This window comes from Rhagoletis pomonella, unplaced genomic scaffold (assembly GCF_013731165.1).
Source record: "Rhagoletis pomonella isolate Grant_MI unplaced genomic scaffold, Rhpom_1.0 Rhpom_scaffold_00008, whole genome shotgun sequence".
Lineage (NCBI taxonomy): Eukaryota > Metazoa > Arthropoda > Insecta > Diptera > Tephritidae > Rhagoletis > Rhagoletis pomonella.
This window is the reverse complement of record NW_023458562.1, coordinates 20700185-20721495: the sequence shown is the minus strand read 5'-3', so window position 1 is coordinate 20721495 and position 21311 is coordinate 20700185. Positions and strand designations below refer to the sequence as shown.

Here is a 21311-nt window from a genome sequence, read left to right as displayed (position 1 = left end):
TCTTAAAAACAATTTTAATTTTTATTGAAATAGCTAAAAAAAAATTAAAAAACTAGAGTTTTAATTCAAATAAATAAAAAAATAACAAAACTATAGTTTTTATTAAAATAATTATAAAAAAGTTATTGGTAGATATTCCCAAGATTTGGTAGATTTTTTTCAAGTGGATGGTAAATAATTTTTTTCGTCAGTGGTAACCCTGGTCACTTACCTCGCGCAGAATCCAATTATGCGTATCGCGTGCCAGAAGCCATCAAAGTCCTCTTTGGCAGTTGGATTTAAATGGAACCACAACTCGAATAGATGATAGGGGAAGAAGCAGACGAAGAATACTAAAAATGCAAAAAAATACAAATAAAACAAAATAATGGTAACAAAGAGTTTAATTTAACTTTTTATGCAAACAATTTAAGTGTAAATTTCTATCAACATTTCCATTATTCTTCATTTTATTACATTCAATACCTATGTATGTATGCACTTTCAGTTGTGTGAGCGCAATCTGGCATTGGAGCAAACGTTCTTCAGCCCAGATTCGCCAATGCAAAACTGCTGCCACAATTGTCATGCAAATATGCGTAACCACGGTAGTTGCTTGGTAACATGACAATTAGCATTGAAAATCAGATTGGTCAATCATATTGCCAAGTGGAAATGTTAACGCCACAGTTAGAAAGGCGGCTTATACAAAATACCCTGAAAACCTCTTCAAGCATACTTGAAGAGGAAAACCACTATCTAACATTTATGTTCGTGCTCCTGCAATATGCAAACATAAGTATGTCATAAGGATGTTAAATAATACAGAGAATTATTATGATTGGTCGCTCTAAAGAATATCTCACAGTTTTATTTGAAGTTTGTAGAGAAAAATATTTTTTACATAGAAAAGCTGCTGGGTGCATTTTTTATGAAAATTCACTTTATGATATAGAAGGCAAGGAAAACTAAAAACGCATCGTTTACAAAACTTTAAAACTAGATGTTGCATTTCTAACTAATTCTATTTAGTGAAACGCCTATTTAGAAGACACAAAAAATTCGATAAGTCTAAAGAAATGCGAAAACGTTTAATCAAAATTGAATTCTACTTTGAAGGACTTTTGTTATTTCCGTTTAGCTTTTGTGTTCTGGCTCCATTTCATTCCTTTCTCATGCTATGTTGTGACCCAGCTTCAGCTGTCAAAAATATTTGCATTTCGTTCAGTTTAATTTCCAACAGATCGCATGCAAAGTCTAAGAACTGTGAAGCCCTCCATTTATGCATTTTATGTAGTTGAAAAAGTACTCGCTTCGCACATTTTTGCGCTGTTATGGTTCTATTTATGCTTTAAATTCTTAAAAGGGTTTTAAGTGTAATTTTAATAACTTTCCTATACACATAAGGATACTACGCATACCTGTACCTATTTAAGTGAATCGGGCTGTATGTTTTAAATAGACTAAAGTGTTGTATTCAAAATGTTGCAAAATACATACTTGAAGAAAATGATTTTGTGAAGCGTTTTTCTCTGCTACAAAATTTTAAAAACTGGATTTAGCAACTTTTTACTCTAAGCTAGCGATATGTACTACTTCAAAAAAAATTACTGACACAGAAAGAATGAAAAGTATTTCTTGAGATTTTAACCTTAGAACAATAAAAAGAAGAAATTTATCGAATTTCCAAATGAATATGGCATTCGCACATTTATTTAACCCACACTCAAATTAAATTAACCCAAACGCACATTAAACCAACGAAAATTTTTCCCGAAAAAGGGGGCGAAGGTTCGAAAATTGGCAATTTGGAAAAATCCAAAATGCAGCTCGTTTCACAAGATTTACAAAATGAAAAAGGTAACTGCTAGGCTTAAATGGTTTCTCGGTTATTTTAACCACTAACTCGCCCAAGAAATGGATTGTTCAATTGAGCCAGTCCCAGTCAATTGGATACCCGAATATTTCAATCAAAAAATTGTGCGATTTTTCCAGCACAAACAATAGAGAATACTATATTTGCTATCGTAGCACGAACTTGTTCCGTTTCGTGAATTAAAAAATTGCTTCGCGTTAAAATAAGCAAAATTCATTAGATCTGTGGGGTTTAATTTGGTTTGCTTTTGGGTTAAATAAATGGGCGAATGTTATTTTATATTACTACGCTTTTCTTATCTTTATAATTTATTGAGCTCAGTAAATCGGACCATAACTATGGATTTTATGGCTGATTTAAGTCTGATGTGCTTGCGTAAGCATAAATCCAAATTCATATGCAAAACCAAATATTGCATATTTCTTTGTTTTTACATTTTTATCGAAAAAAGAGGACACTTACATACATATTTTTTTTATTTCATCATGATTTTCGAAAATCTCGAAAAAAAATCCGAAAATTTTAACTCACAGAGAAATATCTATGTATATTTAATATTTGCAGTTAATAAACTATTTATCGGTCAAAATGTGCGTAATTTCCTCGGCCTTCCTTTAGGATGTGAGATAGGATAGGATAGAAATTAAACAAGTAATTTTTTGCATTAAATTATACATTGTCTGAGATTCAGCGCGCAGGCATACGCTACAGTGCTACTTTATGTACGCAGGCATGAAAAAACTTGTAATTTTTACAGTTTTGGTTCTTCCATTCTCAACTTTTTACAGTGTACTCCATAAATTTTGAAAACTTTTTAGATTGCACAAAAACAAAAAACAAAAATCGAAAAAATTTAAAAAGATACTTCTCTGTGAGTTCAAAATTTCGGAAATTTTTTTTTTCTAGACTTTCGAATATCATGATGAAAATATATAAAAAATTTAAAATAATATTTCACACCAAAACAAAACATTTAGGTGTAAATTTTACATGGAATTACCCATATGTACATAACATAAAAGTATTTCAATTACAAATAACGGGTTGCTGTTGTTGTAACAGCTAAATATTCTACAGCGTTTTGAGGAATGTCGCCGGATTGGCAGATATGAAAACGATTTTGTGAGTAACGTATGTATGTAGTATATACTAACATATTTGTACAGTTGCTGAACCAATTTATTATTTGCTTGTTTCTTTTTATTGGTTTCTTCCACTGGTACCAGCAGCCTTAGTCAGGGATTCAGCGATTTTTTTCGGATCGCATGCAAGCGGGAAGTCTCACACTAAAAAGTTCTTCATTGCAGCATTAATTTTGCCTGATTAAGAATGGTTATGAACTAACTGCATATGTTAACGCGAGTGATGTGTTTTCTAAATATAACATAGGTCCATACTCGCACATACATACATAGATGTATTTACTACAATTCTGTTTTGGCATAATGCCACGTAATGGGAAGACGCAGGACGGGCTCTATTCTCGGTAATAGATATTTCGGACTGAGTAAATCGGCAGCTATTTGCTGGCTGCATAGAATGCAATGTCAATCAAAATTGGTTGCTTTGCACTTCAGAGAATAACCAGGGCAACACAATATCGGATAACTCGTTAGTGCAGAGGGCTCTAATTGTGTGCGCCGAGTTTAATTATGCTGCAACTGAGATTTGTACACATGTATACATATGTATGTATTACATTATTGATGAATTGCTAAATAATTTTAGTTTGTTGCAAAGCTTACCCCATTGTGAATTTATAAACAGGTAAATTAATAAATAGCTTTCTCCCTTTATTTTTTTGATATGCGGCCATCTTATAGAAATTTTCAAAGGCACATTTTCCAATATGATGTGATCTCACCTTGTTCTTCTCGCTCTTAAGGCGATGCCACACGATTGGTAAATCTAACATTTTTTTATATTGGACTATTGGTAGAAAATAAAAAAAAATGGGACAACATTTTTTTTTTTGTAGTCACACGATTGGTAGAATACAGCGAACTTCTAATGAAAAATTTGAACAAATTATTTTTCGCGATTGGTATAAAGAAAAATATTTGTGCCCCAAATTTGCCCGAATTCACGCAATCAGCAAACGTAAACTAAATGTCACCGAATATAAACGAAAATCATGACGTAGGAAACAGAGCGACTAAAAATTTTTTTCTATGATATATTTAAATATTAGTCCAGTTTTCATGTAAATTTGCAAAAATAGCAACAAAGTGCCTGTACCAAGGCGAATCCATACAAGGTGATAGCGGCAGCACAAAAACAAAAAACTACACTAAGAAATTATGCGCACGATAACAATCAGAACACGAAAAAAATGTGCAACAAACGCAAAATCTTAACAATTAGCACAATTCGACTTGAAACTCGAATTCGACCGCTCCGGTGGCACCATCTTGTATGAATTCGCCTTGGCCTCTACTAAGGGAGCCGATTTGTCAAGAGAGAGCGACAAGACTGCTTATTGAGCAAGGGATGGTTATAAAGTAATTTTGTGGAGTTTTGGGCATTTTTTTATTATTTATTTGCCCTCTATTTTTCATGTTGAAATCGTAGAGCTCTTTATTTTATCAATTTTGTCACAGAATGCTAAGAGAGCTTCTGAGTAAAATATGAGCATCATGGCCATCCTCTAAATTTATACTTAGAAACGTAAAGTTTGGTACCAGCACCTCTTTTGGCAAAAGGAAAAATTTTGGAAGGTGCCCCAAACCCCATCTTGGGAAAATTTTGTTTGAACCACTCTCATGTACATACATATTTCATTCCCGACACGATGCTCTTCTACGATTTGCTTACTATTCGATTTAGCCATGTAAATATGGACTTAGCTCTTGCAACAACTCACCCACAACGAAAGCGACCACCATACGAGCTACGTGGCGACGGGCTCGCGCCTGCGACCGGGTCTGCATGCCCAACGCTTCGCCGGGCATTTCGCGTGCACTCGTGTGCAAACGCTTAGCCATGAGGATGTAAAGCGCACCAATAATAAATAGCGGCAGCAGATAATAGACGAACGCCTTGCTGATTACTGTATACCTAGAAAAAAGGATAAGTAATAATAAAAAAGGTTGAGAGTGAGAGTTTTCCGACAGTAAAAATTTAAAATTGGGATGTACATACATATGTATGTTAGTGTGTATGCATATTTATATCGTACATTTGCTGGTGTTGCACCGTTGTTCCGACACGGTATTAGTAGAATATATTTGGGAACGTATGTCCCTTGTCAAAAATGCATCCCTTGTCAAACATGATTTGGAGACAAACTGGCTTCAGTGTCATTTTTCGTTCTTAGGAAGAAATCCGATTTGACAAAGGATAGCAGAGTTTCCTTTTGAAATACATTATACTAGTATATACATATGTAAACAAAAACAAAATAAACCAAAATATGTCAACAAGAAAGAAAAATATTGGCAGATGGGTTGAAAAAAAGCACAATTCAGATTTCGATAGATGGCTAAAATCTTTCGCCCTTGTCAAATCGTTGAAAATATATTATTAAGTGCTTTAATAATATTTTGGCGCTTCCACTTTGGCTAGGTGTTTGGCCGAGCTTCTCCTCCTATTTGTAGTGTGCGTCTTGTTGATAGCTATAACACAAATGGAGGGACCTAAAGTTTTACGCCGCCTCGGAACGGCAAAAGGATTTTATTAGACACTTTTCCATGGCAAAAAAACACTTGTTCTAATTTTACACGTTTCTCGGGCCAAGGATCGAACACAGTTCCTACGGAGGGGTAGTATGCACCTCTAACCAATCAGCTCTAATATGTCAATTTGCATTATCTCCTTCTATCAGTAAGCTCATCTTTTCAATTCCTACCCGCCCAATTCCCAGGTCCAAGATTCGAATTTTTATGACGTCATAAATATATCTAAGTATCTAATACCATGTCCCCACCGGAGCTAACCACGTAGTTATGGCTATTGAGTTGGTTATCCCGATAACCCACTTGATTTAGCGTAGTTTCGCCATATAAAAATGACAGCACTTAACCATTTCACTGAGACGGTTAAAAGCTAACCAACTCGAAACCACGTCGAAAGTCTGATACAACCCTGTGTTTTCCCGCCATCTGTGGGTCATTAGCGTTGAAATGTAAAGAATTCGTTCCCTACTAGTGTTTGGACTAAACTAAAATCAGATTAGTTTTACTCCGGTTTTTAAAAAAAAATTAAATCTACTCCTCTACTCCGCTGGACTTCAAATCTATTCCGTTTTTTTCATTCATGTTATGCCCCTCTTGGGGCCGTTTTTTGAGTGTTCACCACCGGTTTCAGTAAAAAAAATTGAAAAGTAGCCAAATCTCACTGTTAAAAAGTAACTCTTTCATAGCAATGCGTCAATAAATTAACTTCGTTATTTTTTTACGTATGGCTGTACAAACTGGCGGATGCAGAACTTTACTTAAGTTGTTAAAAAATATATGTAGAATGAAATTTATATAAAGTATAAAAGGTTTGCTTTTTAAAAAATTAAGTGTTAGATACGTTCTACTTCATAGAAAATGCTAAAAATTACCTAAATATCCTAAATATTATCCTTGCATTGCTTCGCGTTCTTATTTTGCATGAATAGAAATTATTTTAGTCAAACAATTAATGTCAGAAACAAAAATAAAAAATTCAATCTAGTACGGAAAATTTGTTTTTGGTCCGATTTTTGCAGCGATTTAGTCCTGAATCGAGGTTTGGAGGTACGAACACTGTTCTTTACATTTGTACTGTTTTATAAACCTCAAACCGCAGTGTGGACACCAATAGTTAGTGATGTGGTTAAGTTCGATTCGAGATGGTTAACTTTTTGGTGGGGACATGGTATAAGGGTAATTGCCATCCTTTTTCTTTTGAATGAGCTCCGACCCGGTCTAAATCAAACCCCAAATCGGTTAATTGTGGCACTGGGTAAGTTAGTGCTGGAAGCCTAATCAAAAATTCAAGTTTTTTTTTTTAAATAGAGACCAAAAAGTGCGCTGAACTCAGCAGCACAGAGATCAATTTAACCCGGGAAAGTTTTACTTCGTCAAATGAACGACGCATATCCCTTTTGAAATGCAAAATTTCGCGCATAGTTTGATCTAAAACTGTAAATTTATACCAACAAGGCGAAACTAGACATCTTAAGTCTTATAATCTCTCCACAAATTTTGTTAAAATACGTGCACACTGCTTTCGCAAAGGTTCTCTAAAAATGTTGCAAAATAAGTATAACCTTCCAGGGTTAATGATGTTAAAGGATGGACTTCCTCGTCATTAGCTCACGTTACTTAAAGCTTTTGCTTGCATCAACGATTTTCATCTGGCAACCATTTATAGAAAACATGCAAATTTTAGCTTAATAAAAATAAGAATATGTACGAACCGAGCTACAGCAAACCTCTGTACATATATGTGGTGAATTTTTATATCAAATGCAAATAAAAAAAAAAAAAAAAAATTGCCTACGAAAACTGCAGGAATAAAATCGCCACATTTGGTGGCCTACAGCGCCAATTTGCGTATAGATGGCATAAACCCAAGCAAACAATGGTGTACATACGCGTAAGTATGTATGTATGTAGGTATCCCGTAGTGTTGAAAATATAAATTTGCTGTTAAACCGTAAAAGTGTCCCAAAGCGGAATGATAAAAACAAAATCATCATGGAAATATCTAAATAAAAATAGGCAAACATAAATACATGCATATGTATATATTTACATAAAGTGTGCGCGTGTGTGAATTTAAAACATTGCAGAGTTAGTTTTTGAGTTGACAAATCCCCGCGGAGAAGAAAAATGTTTATGTTATTTGACTGGCTTTATTTGCTTCGTGCGCACACTTTAATAAAAATGCGAAAATAATTTAATGTTTTCAGCAGTAACCGCTGTCCATGAGTGGTTTTTTAAACGTCTTTTCTTGTTTTAAATTTTTTGGGAAACTAGGGGTTACATTACAAAATTCAGAAAAATCTTACCTGGTATACGACTCCAGATTAGTGCGATTACGTCCAAATGGCGAGCAATAAACAATTATCGTCAGATTCTCGTTGTGTCCACCTGGCGGCAAATGTATTTCTTGAATGTCCGAGACGACAAAAGATGGTGTCGCCAACAAAATGGCCAGCAGCCAGATCATGGTGGCGGTAAAGACGGTCAAAGGTTTTGTCTGCAAGACGAAGTGGCATAGCATAAAATGAAATAAATGAAAATTATAACTGAGACTATTCATTGTTGCTGATTGTTGGCTGCTAAATAAAGCACAGCCTATAACCGAGCTCACCTGCAATTTACGCAACGGATTCACTATCGCACAATAGCGCTCGCCAGACAAAGCGGTCAGTGTAAACACCGAAACGCCAATGGAAATGTCTTTGAAGCATTCACTGATGCGACACATTTGGGCGCCAAACGTCCAACTCTCCTGTGTATAGACAATACAGGCCAACGGCACGCAAATGATGATGACCAGCAGATCGGCCAAGGCCAGAGACAAAATGTAGCTGTGCAATTGGAGAGATAGAGAAGTAGACACACAAATTGAGGCGACAAGGTGATAACAAACTTATTCAAGCACAAAACATTTAATGAAATATCAACACTCAACGCCCAAACAATGGCTATTCTTTACAAAGTCATGCAAATACCGAAATAAATACCATCCATGTATGTATATGCAAACAAAACAAATTGAGACTAAAGCCTGCAAGCATCTAGTATCGTCGTATCCTTTTGGATTTTTGCTCTTATTACAACACGATATCCATTGGCATGCCATGGCGTATGAGTGATGGCGAATTCAAATTTGTAAATAATCCCATGTTGCATATCACTCATACGCCCGGTTGCGAACGCTCGAAAAGGAAACCGAAATCGAGCAAGTAGTCAGGAAATGCAAACAAATAAACATTTCAAACCAATAATCAATGCCTTACACAGGCACAAAATGGAGAGTTTGCAAGCTAAGGAAAGACTGCACGCGGAGCACAAGCAAATGTGTCTGTGAAGACAGGGCAGATGTTGAAGTTTGATAGGCAATAAATAACATCGGCGGTGGCTTTTCGCAATGCTCTAACGCTCTGCTGGTCATGGATGAATTTCACTTACTAACATACCAGCTGCTAACATAGCAATATTGCACAACATTAAAGTATGTATGTAGATAAATATGGGCATTTCCAAGGGTCGCGAACCGTACGTTCGTACGCTTTTGAAGGTAAAAAAAAGGAACGCAAACTTGTCCCTCAGTTTCCGAGATTTCCGACTGAAATTTTGTAAGCGAATGTATTTTTATAATGTATTAATTATTTGTCGGAACCGTCAAAATCGGACCACTATAACTTATTGCTCCCACACATATGTAACTGATTGCTCATTTTAGTTCTCGGTCCTGGTTGACCATTCTGTAGAAATGCTCATATATAAATAACTGGGCAACCAGGCCCGTCCAGCAACAAAAAGTTGTAAAACGAGCCAACTGGCTGCGCATCACTACTGTCAGTGGCGTTGTCAGGCGTGTGTGACAAACGATAAGATCCAAGCGTACACATTAAAGTGGTAGGGCATTCGCAAAAGCAATAACAGTGAAAAAAAACAGCGCCCACTAGAACGCAACTACCGAAATGTAGCAAAAAGTGTGGGCGCATGATGAGTAGATGCTGGGCACCACAGGTAATAGCAGCTATTCTCGCATATCTGCAGCACTGAATGGCTTTTATGTTCCTATATAGTGGCTCATTTTGAAGAGCACAACCGCACGCCTCACATGTAAATTACCGCTATTTGTGTGTCATGAATACTTACATATATGTACATAAGTACATAGTAGGTTCGATTGCCTGTGCCTGATACAAAATTGTACGCAGCCATAAACGAGACACAAGTGCTTGTTATTCGAGCAATAATTGCCTTACTAAAGGTTCTAAGATGACTACTTGTGGAGTCCGCACACACATATGTATGTATATATATATATATGTATGTATGTATATATGTATAAACACATGTGTTACCAAATATTTATAATAACAGAATAGCAATATTACAATGGAAGCATTGCCACATTTGAAAGAAAAAAATATGTATGCAAAGATCAAATTAATTCTCCGGTCCATCTTATATTAAGCCATCAACATGAAGTATTTCATTGTGAGGATGTTATTCGCTGCCAGCATCTATTCTTGGGCTTGAATTCGTCAGTGGACTTAAACATACAAAGAACTTTAGTTCAGTCCTTGTAATTCGAGTGATATTCACCATATTTTGGCTTTTCTCTTTTTTAAATTAAGACGGCAATAAATCTTGTATCTTTGGTTATTTTAATATTTATTTGGTTTTTGGTATACATTTATTTGTTTATGGGTAGTATCCAGCTCTTAAGCAAAATCTGGAGAAATATTTTTTATTCTTTTTGTCGCTTGAAATAAAAGCGTAAGGTAAGTAAAAGAAAATTTTGGAAAAGTGTAGTACAAAACTTACGAAATTTCTAGAGAGCTGCAAACTGATTTAAGCAGTTTTGATAAAAAGAAATTTAGTTTTATGAGCGCATTTTATATGAAAATTTGGTGTTTTTCTTGAGAGCTGAACACGGACATTTAGGAAAGAAGCTATTAAGACAAAGAAAATACATCTAGAGTGACTCAAGGAACAGTTTACTTGGTAATTGTCTCTAAATATCCAAAATTTTTTGCATGTTAAAATTTTTAGCAAATTTTTTAAGAAATATTTTTTTCATGTTGTACCCTAAAATATGTATTTACATACATAAATCAAAAGTTCATGTTTATACTTAAGAAAAAATCACCATTTCTTCGAAATTGAAAATTTAAAGCTACATCAAAGAAGACCGGCAGCAAAAAGTTTATCAAAAGTAAAGACGAATTTATAGCTGCTTTAAAGCTGCGCTTTATTATGCAAAAATTATATTGGCTATAAATTTGCATACCCAAAGTTTGCATGAAAATTTTTGAATTTTTCCAAACATTTTATAAAGTTTGAGACTTTGGTAGGATTTGGCTATGGTTAAAGACAAATTCATATAAAATGACGCACAAGAAATGGAATAGAAACATTTTTCTATCAAAATTTCTTAAATTAGTATGCAACTCTTAAGAAAAAATTGCGCATATATTTATTTCTTCATGAAAATTTACAGCAACCGCAATGTAGTTTTCCTAGTAACAGAAATAATGAAAAATATTTCTTGGGATTTTTCTTGAAGGCCTTAAAGCGTGAAAAATATTTTTATAAAAAATTTATAAAAAAATTTTAACTTGAAAATTATTGCAAATACGAGTATTCAAAAAAACCTCTCCATATGAACGATTGTTTTTTCCACTGACTTTTCAATAGCACATCGCTTTAAAACTGAATAAAATTATATTCACATTAAAGCAAAACCTTCTTCAACTCGGTCTGTGCAGCCACGTTCCGCTACTAAAAGCTATAGGTTAAGGTTCGGAAGGCAACTCTATACTTCAACCCGTCGCTGGCAAATTTGCTGAATGGATGCCAGGAGGATATGAATCTATGTATATAACTGCTATAGACTTGCTTATAGCAAAGATCCCCGCTTGAAAGACACTGTAGTCATCAAGCCGGCGATATTATTGGAAATAAATAGCAACACACGCCAATTTCTTATCACCTTTGAGCCATCTGTGCAGATGGTAGGTCAGCGTCTTATGCTACTTTAGTTGGATTTCTAGCAACTTCAAACTTGCACTTGGTTTTACTAAAATTAAATGGGTTATAAAGCGACATACTTAGAATTTTTCTAAAAAATTAGTATCTATGCACTTTTGTTAAATTTTCCTGAGTTTTAGTATAAACACATTTTTTGTTTTTTAATTTTCGAAAAGAAAAGAATGAAAAACTTTGCACATATTACGAAAAATTTTCTGTGGCAATACTTTTGTTCGTCACTGTATGCATATTTAATTTCACTTGGAGTAAATACATTACTTCTTATTATTCAACCCATTACCAAATGCGTCGGAACACGACACAAATGGGGTAGAAAAAATGTTTCCTTGTCGGCCGACAATAAGAAAAAAAAAAACGCTTTTTCGTTTTCGGTATGGGTTCACGCTTAAGGCGGATTCATAGCTATAGTTCAGAACTTTTCTTCCATGTGGTTGTTTTTTGTTTTTTTTACTCTCCCTCGGAGAGCAGAAAGCTCTGAATGCTTTTTAATTGTTAACTCAACTTTAGAACTAAATACAACGATGAATCCGCTTCAGAGTAAGCTAATTAAAATATTTTGTGAAGAAAACAACTTTTTCAAATACTATTTTGTAAATTGCCAGTTGAGTTCCAGTCTACTTTTTGATTATTTGGTTTTTCTTTTACCTTCTGTATGGCAAATACACAAATATTGATTACAACATTGATAGAAAAAATGATTTCAAAGTATTTGATATTTTTACCAAAAAAAAAAGTTTCTTCATATGAAAACACTCCATCCAATTGCCCACATTTATAACCCCAAAAATGTGCCTAAATACTCCTAAGTCGCACAGTGTGCTTTTTTAACGCTTTCTATAGAAGCATTATTTTGATATGCACCAATCAGAGTGAATTTGAAATCCAATATAAGAGTAATTTACAATTTTTTTTTTTTTTTTGAAAAAATAAAGTGTTTAAAAGGCACACTGTGCGCCGCCCATCGACAAAAGGGCTATTTTTATGTATTATGATAACTTTTGACTGTTGGCTTTTCGCTTTTGTCTTTTGGCAAACTTACGTGTTGGGAATGTTGCGCATGGAACGATGCCGAAAAAATATTATCACCAAAGTGCCATTACCTAAAACGCCAACAATAAAGATGAGCGCAAACAGCACTGTGATAATATATGTCTCGGGTCGTTGCTCGGGTGGCACATAATCCGAGGCAGGATCGATATCCGCGTCATCATAGTCGCTTTCACTGTGGCCGCTGCCACCGCCGCCCGGCTCACTTTTGTTGCGCAGTCTGTCGACGAAAGAGTTGACAGCGGCTATATTGCCGACAGCAGCGGCCAAAGCCAGTCCTGCTACGTCGTCATAATACGCGCGCGATGTGGTGGCTGTGGCGTATGATGGGGCTGCGTCTATCGGGATGCCCGCGTCAAGCTGTGCCGGTGCAGGATGTGAGATAAGCATGTTTAGGCGGACACGCGAGCTGTGGAGTGCTGAAGAGTGTGACACCACTCTGCGTTGCTTTACTGCGTTCAGTTACTAAGTGGCTAACGCCTTGACGCTTGACGGATGATTTGCGCCTGAATGATGTGCGCTTCTTATGTCGTATTCACGCAGTGTTGAGTGGATTTTTATTATGTGCTGGCGAGGCGGACAAAATCGTACATTTTGCCGACGTATTTTTTTTCGTCAATCTTTTTTTTTTCCTTTGTCAGTTTGCTGAATATTACAGCCAGGACAGCTTACATTGTGTGAAGTTTAGCCACTGTAATAAAAAGAAGAAAATGTCGTTTTTATAACCTTTGGCTGGTAAGAGTACTCTGAATAAGAAGAAATCTATTTTTATACGCTTTTTGCGTTTTACTCTTGTTACGGCAATTTCTTAGTTCAGCTTAGTTTAATGACGCGATTCATTGGATGCTCGAAAGAAGTGGATTACGAGAAAAGCTGCTGTTAATATAGACAACTACTTACATATATATTTATGTATCCAGGAATGTTTTATAGCCCACGAGCAAACAAAAAATTACTCGCACTCATTTAGGATTTGACATTGTAGCACTGTCGCCATGCTATCAGATTATCCTCACTGTACCCCTCACGGCTTACATTTATCAATAGCACTGTGCATGATGAGTCATGTCGGCTAAGCGCTAATTCGCAGACACATACTCGTACATATATACACGCTTATATGTATGTATGTATCTAATTGTTTTAAATTTTTAAGGTATGTAAAATATAAACAATGCATGAACATTCATACATAGGATGTACGTTAAGATGTTGTCGAGCTGAACACTTTTGGCCCAGCAGTAAATAGAAAAATGAAAGCTTGCAGGAATCATGAAATTTTCAATCTTTTTTTAATTTTCGAATCCAACGAACTATTAGTTAAAAGGATTGTGTGAAAGTTTTTGAATGTGAATATCTGAATTTTTCAACAAAAAAATCAGTAGCCTTTTAAAATGAAAATTACCGAAGAAATATCTGAGTCATTTGAATGATAGTGAAACTTTATTGAATTACCGAATAAGTGAATTGTTTTGAACATGTAGGCAGAATTTAAAAAAAAAAAACTTTAATGCAAATCTCGACGCTGCTAGAGTTCAATAAGAAGTGGCCAAAAGTCAAGTAATGAATTTGATTCAAACCATTTTATTTTCGATTAATAGATAGATAGAAAAAAGTAGTTGAAAAAGAATTTTCAAAATAATGTATGAAGAAGTTTTATATTAGGTTTATTCCACGCGATAATTTTAAATATTAGCCATATAAGATAAATACACATAAAATCACTGCTTTTCTTCAAATTCTCACAAATGAAGGCTCAGCAAATGTTTGACGTATTTTCCATATTTTGCAAATCATATAAAGGATATGTAAAATGAAAAAGCAGTGAATAAGCTAAATTAAAATTTCAATTAAACAAACCGCAAAAATAAAAACAGGAGAAACGGCTGATTTTTCGAATCCGGGAACGGAATGTAGTTTTTTCGCGTTCCTCCCGCTCTGGCCACTTTTGGCACGTTTTGACACATTTTTTACGCTTGTGGGAGAGTAATTTATTTTTATTCTCTAAAAAAATAAAATTAATAAAAAATATTCAAAAATAATTAAAATAAAATTTTTATTTTTTTTTTCATTTTCAATCTCATAAATTTTTTATAATGACTTTTGCCAAAATTTCCAATTCAAAAGTTACCAAAACAAATTCTATAGGGCTGAGAAATATTATTTTCTACTTTTTAGTCCATTTATAGAAGCGTGGTATATAAAAAAAAATTTATTCTATTTATTTTCTTCTTTTTAAATGAATTGTATTTTATAAAACTGAGTTCTTTATTTATTTTCTCTTTCAACATATGTGCATACATACAGCAATTAATTTCATTTAAAGAAATGGCGTATCATGCGGATCCGCTAAAGCTTCGTGCATATTATGGCATAGTAATAATAATGTGGTTGTTAAATATTTAACTACTTCCGGCGAGGAGACATCTACCTCTAGTGTTGCCATTTGGATGTCCTTTGATATAATAGCTACCGACGAGGTTGATGTCTACACCTTTTCCAACAGTGTTTCGGGAAAACACAATGTATTTCAGAAAAACTCAAATGAATTTGAGAAAAACTCAAATGAATTTCAGAAAACCTCAAATGTATTTCAGAAAAGACCAAATGTATTTCAGAAAAAGCCAAATGAAATTCAGAAAAATACAATTGTATTTCAGTAAAGCTTAAATGATTTTCAGAAAAACACAAATGATTTTCAGAAAAGCACAACTGTATTCTAAAAATATTTTTCTGAAACACGTTTGTGCTTTTCTGAAATACATTTGCACTTTTCTGAAATACATTTGAAAAAGGTGTAGACTAGTTTTTATAGAAACTTTTATTATAGCAAAGCAGCCTGGACAAACAAGAAATCAAGTTGATAAAAGCGGTAATGAGAAATTGAATAATGACGATAAATGTTGACTGATTCAAATGTTCAGACAACGGAGGAAATTTTTTCAGTCATGAAATTTTTAGATGTGTCTTTAATGTATTTCAAATTATCTCCGTATTATATTATAAATCATCAAGATTTCAGCGGCGGAGCAGCGGGTTCTGGCTATCCACTTTAATCCAACATGACGCGGTTTACAAAAAGAGATATGTATCTTTGACTTACTTTTAGACTCAACACTAAAGTATAAGGTCGTTGAGTAGTGATATCTGTTGAGATTCAATGGCTTTTGAAAATTGTCGGACTCCATACTCAGTACGCCGTTTTCAATGAGTGTTAAATTTCAAGCAATCCGATCGATTTTCAAAATATCGTCCGCCATTTTGAATCTTTCCAATTTGACTACATATGCGTAATCAGCGACTCCAAAAACCACCGAGTGACAAGATTTTGAATTTGGCCCAGTTTTGATCCCTTCCTCCTGACCCATAGTTTGCTGTACAGCTCACGAGTAACTTTGATTTGAACTAAAATACTTTGCTTAACATAGACCAAATGTTATGTATCCCTTGGGGAAGGAGAAGCTATTTCCCTCTTAAGAAATTTTAGTATATTATTCTATTCGGAAAGAAGCGCATTCATATTTTTTTATTTGTCGATATCATCAAAATCGCTTGTTTCATGCACTTTTGAAAAATGACTCAACATTATCAAAAATCGATTTTTGTCGTTCTAATTCGTATTTTTATTGATATTCGAAGCTATGTGTGATGCTTTTTCGATTTGCTGCTTTTTAATTTTTTTTTGTTTTTTTTGGTAGAAAAACCAAAGATGACATTGCACTTTTCATAAAAAATTAAAAATTCATTTCTTTCTAAAAGGTCATTTTTTTGGCTAAATTTAGGTACTTTTTGTGAGATTTTAAAGAAATTAAAAAAAAGTATTCTTAGCCCAGTCAAGTTAGCTCAAAATAGATAGGTAAGCTTACAATAATTCGAACTGTACTGAAACAAAGGTCACATAAATTGATTTTTTTTTTTTTTCATTTTTCAACCAAACTGTAAGGTGAATCATAAAACTATGTGTCACAAAAGTGAAGTTCATGCAATTAAATTCCTGCCGCGTCCGTGCCACTCGTGGCCAACAAGTTGGCAACCGAACACACATCTATCTGGCTGCAGCAGTTGCTGAGGAAGCATAGCAAAAATGCACACTTCAATTGGTTCGCAATATTTCAAGCTTTTTTTTACTTTAAATTGTATTTGAAGAATCGTCATTTAACTACTTTGTGATTTAAGTGCTTTTACGAATAATTAATACTTTTTTAAAAAGGTAGTGTGAACGTACGTCACGTTTTAAACGTGTTTTAAGATTTTATTACGAATAAACGGTTAAACCCTAAATAAATGCAGCCAAAGAGATCTAACGGAACTGCAACCAGCAAACAAAATGGGTAAATGGAAGAATCGCAGTTACATTTCCAATTCATGTGCATAGTAAATTTAAGCGTTCTTTTCTCTGCTGCTCCCTTTACAATTTTGTTGACATTTACAACCGCATCCTTTTGCATACATAAAAAAAAGAACCCTATTTTTATTTACTTATCCTTATTCTCTTGCTAGTGTTCTTGCTCGGCATTTTTAAATTAAGTTGGAAATAAAACAACTTAAATTAACTTTCATCGCTGTCATAATTTTTCATTCTCTTTTTTGGTCATTCTCTTCGTGCAGGCTTTTGTCGTGATACCGCGCTGAAAAGTCCCAAAAGTCACAGCTTTATGATAATAACCGTTTTAATAATGAATTTTCATGAAATGTCACTCATACGCCGTGGAGGCGCAAGTGATTGTGGCGCTTGGCATTATGCGACGGCCATTTACGCATGTGTTGGCGCAATTAAAACGAAGCGCATATACTACATAAATACCACCCACATGAACACTCATACTTGCGCACGCTATTTATGTGCATATGGGTGTGTGTGTGTGTGTGAATTCCAATGAAAAATCATGGTAAACGGCAGCTTTCATACTTAGCTACTTAAATTCTGCATAATTGCTGCGCTACATGCATCCACAGGTAGCCATACGTACTATATGCGTATGTATGTATGTATAGAAGTGCACATATTTTTATTAAGCTTTCACATGCACTGCCGAACAATTTTGTAAAATAGACTCTGTAATTAAACCTACAATATTATATATATATATTGTTTGAAGGAGCTTTCATCACTGGCACAAATTGAAAAATGATATTGAGGTTATCTGGTTAAAAATTACTATTGTGTAGTGTATTTTATTGTTGTAACCTGAATAAAAAATATAACCGCATAACCACATAATCGGATACGCCGGCAAGCGTGAACAACCTCATTATTTCAATATGTAGCTTAAATATCAATCATAATCGGGTTTTCACTGTAAAAACTTATATATTCTCATTTGGATCAAGTAGTTTTGAATAATCGACCAGCATTGCTTTCAAAGGGTTCCGAAGAATCTGAACCGCAATAAAAGCTAAAAGTACTTGAGCGTATAATTTTTATGCATACATATGTACAAACTTAATTCGGGCGTACAATCTTTGCAAAGTTACACAAAAATAGACTATGGATATTAGTGTAAATTAGTAAGTACGTAGGTATGTATTTTTGTATGCATGTAAGTATGCGAGTGTACTACTAAAAAAAATATATATTTTCTGATGTATGCATATGGATTCATCAGTAAAGTTTAGGTATAGAGAGTTTTTTACAATAAGGGCAGCTGTTTTTAGTTGTTTTATTTTTCGCATATTATTTATCAAAATATTGTTAATACTACAACGAAAACCCCAAAAATCCGAGTCGAATTAAAATATTGCTCTTTTTAGAAAAAAAGAGTATGCAGTAGGGTGGTCAAAAAAAATAGTGAAATGTTAAGGATTTTTCTAAATGGATATTTTTATGATATTTAGAACTGCCTTAAAGCCCATGCAGTTTTCCATGTATTTTATATGGGCATAACACACTTTTTCGTATAAATGGTTAGAATTCCTAAAAATCTGTATTTTTCTATCGAAAAACTCAGTTTCTTTCAGAAGACTTTCAATAATAATGCCCACTTGTTTATTTTACTATTTTTGAGTACTAACGATTTTTTGTGAGTCCCACATTGAATTTTTTGAGGTTTTTGGGGGCCTTTAAAAAATAGTTAATATTTATAAATGGTTAAATAAACGATTGTGTATTGTTATTGGAAGTCTGCTTAAGAAAAACAGGGTTTTCCGATCGAAAAATATTGATTTTCAAGAATTATATACCACTTCTACGAAAAAGCGGTTTTTCCATATAAAATAATTGGAAAATATATTCTTTTTGACAAAAAAAAAAATACGGGCATTATTTTTCCCATTTAGAAAAATCATTGCGGGTGAAAGCTTAGCATTTTAAACTTTTTTCCCCCGCATGTATTTTTGGACCACCCTAGTACGCAGTTTTGCAACCCATTGAATTTCAGTGTAATAAAGTGTAAGTTTCAAGCCATGGCCTAGCATACCGTTGAAAGTGTAAAAAAAGGACGCCAATAAATTCACAACGTAAAACCCTACGCGCGAAACAAGTTAAACTTCGTAGAAAGAAAGAAGTTTTCATTCGATTTTCTAATATATTTGCCTTAGTCTTTATCTTTTCCTTAGTATTTGTTTTTGTTTTAGACTTTGCCTTTATCTTTGTCCTTTTCTTGGGCTTTATCTTTGCTTAGCCTTAGCCTTAATCTTCGTCTTAATCTTAATCAAAACCTTAACTTTTATCTTAGTCTTGATCTTCCGCATAATAAGTATTAATTTTCATCATCATGTTCATCTTTGTCTCAGTATGCTTCTCCTTTTTCTTATTATTATTCTTTTTCTTCTTCATCATCCTTATCTTCAACATCAACATCATCTTCATCCACATATACATTATCATCTTCATCGCTATCTTTATATTTATCCTTATCCTTATCTTAAACTTTGTCCCCGCCATGGCATTCAACGCAACCGTGTCGTTAAATATTTAAAGCAAACATCACCGACCTCGATTAAGAAACTTCACTTCAGAAATGAGCAAAGTTGCAAGATGACAAATTTTCTTTTTATGAGACACAATTCAGAAATATCGTTGCTTTAAACAAATTAAAACGAGTGCTGGCGCTCATTTCTGAATACGTACCTTATTTGAGACATTCTCCCAATAAACGAGCGGTATGTTGATATGTTTCGCTTATGTAAAGTGTATGTTTGTATTTACCCTGTGGGGAAAATCTCTAGTTCTGAACTGGGGCGCTTCTAGTACATTTAGACCCAGTACTGGTTGGCGATAAATCTCTTTTGCATGCAAGCAACTGGCGAATTTAACATGGCGATGTCCTAGGAAGTGTCAATTGCCCCCCGATGCATTTCGATAGTTCCGAACTAGTTCTGAAATCGACAGACGAAAGAAAAAAGTATCATGATTTTTCCATCTTTATGGTTCTTCCGTGTGTGCGATTTTAAGTTATTTTGGAAGAAATGTGTCTTCAATTTGAAATTAAATTTGTTTGAATGATTTTAAGAAATGTACGTTTACATACCTTCAGCTGTAGCTGAGTTTGCAGAGGTGCTCGCTGTTATTTCTTAGATTCCAGACGGTCCCAAGATGTTGAAATGTTAACACAAATTTTAGTTTTGTATTACCAAGCTATGAAAAAGCATCTGCGAAGCGCAGAATAGAAGCGTATTTGAACGAAAAAGCCGCCGAACACATATCTATGTAAAGTAAACAAGCCCCCCGCTGCATCTCTTATTCGACAGTTCCGAATTAGTTCTAAATTCGACAAATAAGATCTAGTTCGTTCTGCATCTCTTTTTCTATAGTTCCGAACCATTTCTAAATTCGTCACTTTAGATATCGATTTCTAGTGAAAAAACTGAAATAAATTAGTTTTTTAAAAGAACTACTTTTCTCCGATTTTGGACTGGTGGGGATTTAGTTCATATCGGACTAGTTCGTTTTTGGCGATAAAGACCTAGTACGGAACTAGAAATTTGATTCACTAGTCCGCGGTTTCCCTGCAGGGTATGCATTTATGGTGATCTCTTTAAACTATTAACAAACAAATTTAAACTGTTACTCAACAGCTTCTTACAAACGATGCAACCCAATATCACAAAATACGCACACACACACACACACACACACACACACACAATCATGCATGCGACTACAAAATTGTTGGTATCAGAAATGCAAATGAGTTTTCCTTAGTTTGAAGAATTACGTGCGTCAAAGTTAGAAAGTGTACATATGTATTTATGTGCATACGAATACATATACAAAGACATTTTTAAGGCATTTAGAACTGTGTTAATCGATCCTCTGTATGAAAATGGTTGAAATAAGGGGTGATAGCTCAAATTTACTTTTAATAGTAACCACTTTTTGCAAGAAATTCTACGAGCTTAAGGCATACCAACATAAATGCATGTACATATGTATGTACATATATGTCGTCGACTTAAAGCTGATTTCAAGTATCTCAAACTGATTTAGTATAACCCAGCAATGTTTTTGCTCTCAACGAACAAATCAATTGTAGAGCACACAGTCAAGCAACAAAGGCGAAACCTGCATGACTTGCTTCGAAGTGCCTACATAAATATCAGAGTTGTCAAAAAAGCATTAATTTTGTAATACATTAACGTACCATTAAGCAATAATGTTAATGTAAAAAATTTATCTAAATGCAAATAAAAATTGTAATGCATTAGTTTTGAGAATCGAATGCTTAGTAAAATGTTAGTGCATTAATTCTGAAAAATATAAT

At 34.2% G+C, this 21311-nt stretch overlaps 1 protein-coding gene across 2 annotated transcripts in view; it reads right to left on the bottom strand.

Annotated features, from left to right (window-relative positions):
* Positions 1–211: 211 nt before the first annotated feature.
* LOC118744370 (neuropeptide CCHamide-2 receptor) overlaps positions 212–21311 on the bottom strand; it is a gene marked incomplete at its 3' end in the record, with an annotated part of 92855 nt that continues 71755 nt past the window's right edge. For both annotated transcript variants that reach the window (XM_036477335.1, XM_036477336.1), the window contains 5 exon segments: positions 212–332; positions 4719–4912; positions 7836–8026; positions 8141–8360; positions 12602–13300. In XM_036477335.1, coding sequence (XP_036333228.1) covers positions 212–332; positions 4719–4912; positions 7836–8026; positions 8141–8360; positions 12602–12999 — 1124 coding nt within the window.